Here is a 6,529-nt window from a genome sequence, read left to right as displayed (position 1 = left end):
AATAATGGCCTCCAGTATACTACCCTGAATGCCTGTCTACACTATAGTTAAATTGATTTAAGTCTCAATCCATCTCTTCTCCAGTACCTTGGGAATTACCAAGCTAGCAGGGTAGGGAAAAAAAACACCCTCCTCTATTTATTTATTTATTTATTTAGCCAAACCACCAATCTCACGTGCCTTAGGATGAAACCATAGCTGATATAATTATGTAATGTGAACAGAGTTCAAAACTCATCTGCCCCAGCTCACTACAGTCAACATTCAGAAGTGGCTCAGCTTTTACTTCTACTACAAGGAGCTAGTTGGCAATCCGTGTTTAAGAACCCACAAAGTTTGGGGGGAGGGGGGGGTTTCAGCCACATGAATGAAACTGACTTTGTCTTGAAACTTTTCTTTGGGATAGTGAGCAAATCACCCTGGGATAAGGATTGAAAAGAAAACAGCAACAGGCAATATTTAAGTTGCCAATTCATTTTGAGATGCACCAGCGTATTACAGAAAAACTTACTTTACAGGAAAAAAAAATCTGTGCTCCAGTTTTTTGGAATGAAAAACTATACAAAAATAGATCTTGCCAATTCCACTTTCCAATGGAATGGTTATAAATGCAGTCAGCTCTAAAGTATAATTTTATACCAATGGTTGCTTTACTCCTACCTCACATATAACAACTTGTTCTTGTGGGGCCAATAGCAGCTTTAGAAATGTGTGATTTAAAATAAGGGAAACTGGCATGGAGGAAAAGGATTAGGAGAGTCTTCCAAATAGTACTTTAGCTTCAAAAGGTGCTTTGATCTAAAACACATGGAGTACACACATATCCATGTGTTTACAGTTCACCTGTATCATCACTAGTCTGACCATTTTTAAAACAAAATGGAGGAAATGCATTCATGTTATGAAGCAGCATCCTAAATGTGAAATGTAGAAACTGGGAGCCTTTATTCCAAAACAAAACAATTTATTCACTTGTCTCTCGTGAGAACAAACAATGAAGAGGGAAGGAAAACAAAGGAAGAAAGGGAGGGAAGGAGGGAGGGAGGGAAAAGAATAGAAAAATACAAATTCAAAAAGAAACTTAAGAACTCATTAGTTTTCATGAAAAGCATGGATGGGCATTTGCACTTAAAATCTTGCATGTTTTTTTTAAGTAATCCTGAAATATTAAAGAATATAAACTGTTATCCTTGTGCATACAATAGATACAAAATTGGATACAGCACTAAATAAGACAACACATAATTCCTCTACATGTTAGTATTAAAAACGCAAGAGATCAAATTAAGAAATAAAACAGAAGAATGCATATGCATTTCCCACTCCCAAGAGGCGAGGTGATAAGTGATTGGCAGCAAACTGAGATGAGAGTTGTTGCAGATATTTCAGAGATATCCTCTCCCTCCATCCCACAGTGCAAAGTCCCAGAGATGTTTGGAGGAAGCTACACGGGTGCTGATTCACACTGCCTCCCCAGAAAGCCCCAGATGTATTTCTCAGCTGAAAAGGAACATCAGTACTATTATGTGCATTGCTATCAGGGAGGAAAAAAATGAAACTGTGCTTGTAGCAATTTACCTAAATTCTGCTTCATTCCCATTGGAAAAGCATAATGAATAACTTCTTAAAGCCACTTGAGCTACCCTTTAAATAATAAATGGATATATAAATATCTTCACATAATGTAATGACATTGAAAATTGATGCTCCAAGATGAAAATCCAGGTTGTTCATCCTTTCCTAACCCGCTACGAATGCTGCCATGCCATTTCCATTCCTTTCCATTAGAACTGAGCAAGACTTCCTTAAAAACATCAAGCGGCAAGGTGGCTATGCAGCTGGAGTACTTGGAGAACACACACTTCTATCTCCAGTTACACCTGATGGCAGTAAGACTGGGTGGGAAAGGAGAAAGAGTCAAGCAGAGGTCCACCTAGCTAAGAAAAGTGCAAGTGTGGATGCTAGGCCTTCTAATGAGATGATGAGCACGGAAATAAGGTTCTTCCACCAAACTAGGGCTTAAAATTAGACCAGGAAATCAGAAGACTTCTTTTTGTTCAGGTGCACAACTTAATCCTTTTGGCTCCTTACAGATTTGTGCCTAACACTTTCTTGCAAGACTCCTACTAAATCAAACTATCTAGCTGCAAAACAGGAAGCAGATCCGATCGGAAAAATGTATCAGAACAGCTGTGGCTGTGTACAACTGGGAAATAGTGGTAGTTTGCACACATCTTTTTGCAAATACAAAAGTGGATTTTATTGTTCTGGGAGTGGCATGGCTATCACGTCAGGGGGGCTCTTTTGTTTTCTGTCAAGACAGAAATGTGGGAGAGCCCCAATAATTCCACTGCAAACTCTGTGATCCCATGTCTCCAATTTATATCTTCTGATTTGGTATACTACCAGAGCAGTGTTAAAAAGGAGCTGCAGGGGAGAAACTTCCTAGTACAGGCTTTAGATTGGCAGCAATTAAGGCTGATATTGCATATGTTTATATAGGGGAAAAAGCAAATTCACAGTGATGAGAACACTGTGAGAGGTATGCGTGGACAACCTTGATCAGCCTTTGATAAAATGCTTTTTTTAAAAAAACATGCATTTCTAGAACTACAAACTAGGTGATAAAATATGTCCTATGTGCATAATTGGATGAGCGCAATTTACATACGAACAGAGTCCAAGTGGTTTACTATGAGTCATTTGGTACAAGCTGTTTGTACCCAACAAAAAGCATCAGCCCAGGAAGTGGATATCGTACATAACACTGTGAAAACAAGCTCCCACTTTAAAATCTCCCAGATTCAAACACAGTTTAGATAGCCAAATCTGTCTGTATTCAACGGCTTAGCAGACTATATGCACAAACTTTATTCTTTTTCAAAGTTCTTGTTAATTGATTAGCACATGGGTATGTGCAAGACAAAAGGCATTGCTTAATATAAATATTTACTAGAATGAACAGAAATGGCACTTTAGCACACACCACCCTGTCATTCACACTAAGCGGCAAATAGATCCTGCTCTGAATTTGTCTTTTTATTCTTCTAGTAGTCATCTTCCCCTATGCACTTGGAAGGTTACAGATTGGCTGGAAGTTCACATTGGTACGAGAAAGGAATGTCTGGCGATGCAGTCTGGGGAGAAAGAAAGAGTAGCACTTTACTTAAATAAGTCTGCATTTAACAGGGTAATTTGATAATCAAGTCGCATCTTTAACCATAGAAACTGTAAAAATAAAAATAAACACACTCTCTTCAACTTAAATCTGGGAAAATTCAGGACAAGAAAAAACGTTCAAGAGCAGAAAGTGTCAGACTGCCAAGGAACATCAGGTGCTATATTTTGAAGAGGGCACGGAATAAATCCTGCCAAGAAAACCTCATGATAGGAGCACCCAAAGTCAGAACAGAATTGAAGGCCCACAACAATGATAAAGACTCAGCTGGATAGCTGTACAGACTCAATGTAAGGTGTTTTAAAGTATTTTATGGTTTTTATTGAAAAATTTCAAGCAAGCAACTTCTCTCTTAAGTGTTAAAGAAAGTTAGGGGTCCTTACGGAAATGTTGCTTCACAAGTGTAACTAGTCCTTGCTGGAGATAAAGAGTTCTCTAGTGGTGGCCCCATGGTTATGGAACTCTTTTTCCTCTTACATGATCTACTTGGAAGATCATTCATATCAATTCCAATCGTGTTTCTATTAAAATGTTGTCATCGGTCAGTCTCTCTGGGTGTGTGTGTGTGTGTGTGTGTATGTATATATATATATATATATATATATATATATATACACACACATACACACACACACACACATAGTCAAACTATGTCTATTTGTGTGTGTGTGTGTGTGTGTGTGTATGTATGTATGTATGTATATATACACACACACACACACATAGTCAAACTATGTCTATTTGTACCACAAGGGGCATTGCTAAATGAAGTGGCCCTCTGTAATGTCACTAGGAGTCAAAGGTGGCATGTGTAGGAGGTGGAGAGAGGAAACAAAGAAGGAAGGAAAAAAACACAAAGGAACATATTCCCATTGTGACATTGTGAGGCAGACGTTCTCAGAGTTGGAGAAGGGAGAAAGGGGAGATAGGAGGGAGGGAAGAAAGACAGGAAAGCAGAACGAAGAGAGGGGAGAGGAAGAAAGAAAAAGTAGTGAAGGAAGGAAGAGAAAGGAAAAAGGTATGTGGAGAGGGAAAGGAAGAAGAAAGAAGGAATGAAAGCAGAGGGCAGTGGCCATTCTGACACCTGTGTAACACTACATACATTTGCTAGTTATTAAAAAGTTGTTATATGTCTTCGTGGCCTCAGCCAAGCTGTAGGAGCCCACCCATCAACTACATGAAGATCAAAAAACATAATGTATAAACCCATGATTTCTGTAAAGCTGGGAGCATCATCAACCCATGTGTTTTGTAAGATTGGGAAGCCAAAATGATAACTTGGCTCTCTGTCTAGCCTATCCTTCAGATAAAGTTAAAACCCTTACTTTCAAGGGAAGCAACACTGCTTACCTCTAGTACAAGAAGAAAAACCTTGTTCTATGAGCAGCTGCCATGCTTTCGGACATATTTCTGACTTTCAGGTAATTAACAAAACCTCGGAAAAACAGGAGGAGACCTAAAACCAGGGATAGAACATGGAATGTAAAGAGACACGCTTCTACAGGAACAGAACAATATGGACATCATGAAGAATTAAAAAGGAATGAACAATAACTTGCCATTTTACATGCATGTCTGTGGAAGACCTGGCATGTAGCCAGTTTTATCAACATACATTACAAACTGTAAAGAATGAATTATTTCCAAGCAGATTGGCCAAAGATAAAGATGCATGACAACTCGTGTGAAAGATAACATTTCCCAGATACAATTCAGACAAGCTTTGACACCTGCATATTTTGAGAAATATGTAACTATGGTTCCATTGACCTTTTGGTGTTTTCTAGTGGAATGCTACTATTTAATGAGCATAAATCAAAACTGGGGGAAATGGGTCAGTTGACAGCCTTACTTTAAAAAAAGATTTTAATAATTTTGCCTGACTTTTTGTTTTATGATACTGGCTGCATTAGTGTGTTTGCTTCTATCTCTCTGTGATTATGCATTGGCTACTTTTCTATGACTCGTTGTTTCCATCTCTGCACATGTTATCATTTCACTGAGTTTATGAACAAGCCTTGGGCATCTTCATTTTGGAGCCGCCACACAGATTTTTTTAAAAAAAGTTATAGACAAGATAAGCTATAAGATGTGTGGCTTAGGAACAACTTTAGATGCATAAGGCTGGTTAACGGTCTCCCTGCAAGTTAAGTTCATAATGTGACCCAGGCAAGTGAGCCAAGCTATGGAGACACAGCGGATGCTCAAATTAGACGCTTTCTTCCCCTTCCCCCAAAACCTCAAGCTTAGCAGACAGCTTTTCAAAAGACAACTACGGGAACAGAAGCACTGTGTTCAGCAAGCATAAAGCCCTTCCCTTGCCTGAGTGAATAATGATTAATGCATGGGGCATTTCTAAGGCAAAAACGGATGCCTCCATGAATCAAATACAAAGTGACAGACACACTAGCATTCAAAATAATTTATACAATCTAAGCAGTCATGGTACAAAATTGCTTATGATAACTAGGCTCCTTAAATAGGAAAAGTATATGGTTTAACTTTGAGAATGTTTATATTTAGATTGATGGTACATTGCAGCCACATTGAGAGCAATTCAGAAATAGCAGGGATTTAATAACTGTAGCAACATTGAGGAAAATATATTTGCAGTATGGTTCATAACAGAGATCTGAATCTAGACTAGAAAAATTAAAATAACAAATTTCCAAAATACAATACATGGAGCAATATATTTTACAGAAATGTGTTTATTTAAAAAAATAAGTACTGCTTAAAATGCTTAGAGACTGGTTATATGGACTTCACTGTTTACTCATAATTGTTTCTTCTACAAACTATTTCATCTGAAGAGTCAAGAGTGTTCATATGAAGTAACATAAAAATTCTTCCTATGACATATGCTTTGAGATTGTTTTGCTAGTCTTGCCAATCAACTCAATTCTGATGGAACATACAGGTACTAATTCAAAAATATGCCAAATACTTCTTAAACCAACTTTGGATTTTCCTATTTATCTAAAAAGAATAGGTATATCAAATTCTAGTTACAAAATTCAAATTTCGTCACTTACCAAGTACAAGAAATATCCACCAAAGCCAGTACTGTCCATTGAAATATCCAGTAAAGTAATCTGAAAACTGAAACCAACAGGTAAGATATTTTACAGATGAAGGATACCAGCCTAACAAATGTATTTTATTATCTACAGAAATAATAGAAGGAAAGTGTGATCACAGCATGTTGAAAAATAAAGATTCTATGAAGCACTAGAACAGAAAAGAAAGACTGAGTTATTTTCCTTTATGCAGTTTGAAAACCAATCTATGAGAAAGCATATTAAACAGACATTGCTCACTAGAAGCTAACATTCACCATTAGAAATAGTA

The 6,529-nt window shown here is 37.5% G+C and overlaps 1 protein-coding gene across 2 annotated transcripts in view; it reads right to left on the bottom strand.

The window, feature by feature from the left end:
• Positions 1 to 943: 943 nt before the first annotated feature.
• NDFIP2 (Nedd4 family interacting protein 2) overlaps positions 944 to 6,529 on the bottom strand; it is a 44,539-nt gene continuing 38,953 nt past the window's right edge. For both annotated transcript variants that reach the window (XM_060769510.2, XM_060769511.2), the window contains 3 exons: positions 6,214 to 6,280; positions 4,529 to 4,634; positions 944 to 3,137 (listed from right to left, as the gene is read on the bottom strand). In XM_060769510.2, coding sequence (XP_060625493.1) covers positions 4,531 to 4,634; positions 6,214 to 6,280 — 171 coding nt within the window. In that variant the 3' untranslated portion in view covers positions 944 to 3,137; positions 4,529 to 4,530. The remainder of the gene's footprint in view (positions 3,138 to 4,528; positions 4,635 to 6,213; positions 6,281 to 6,529) is intronic.

This window comes from Anolis sagrei, chromosome 3 (assembly GCF_037176765.1).
Source record: "Anolis sagrei isolate rAnoSag1 chromosome 3, rAnoSag1.mat, whole genome shotgun sequence".
Lineage (NCBI taxonomy): Eukaryota > Metazoa > Chordata > Lepidosauria > Squamata > Dactyloidae > Anolis > Anolis sagrei.
The sequence above is the reverse complement of the archived record's forward strand: the minus strand, read 5'-3'. Positions and strand labels throughout refer to the sequence as shown.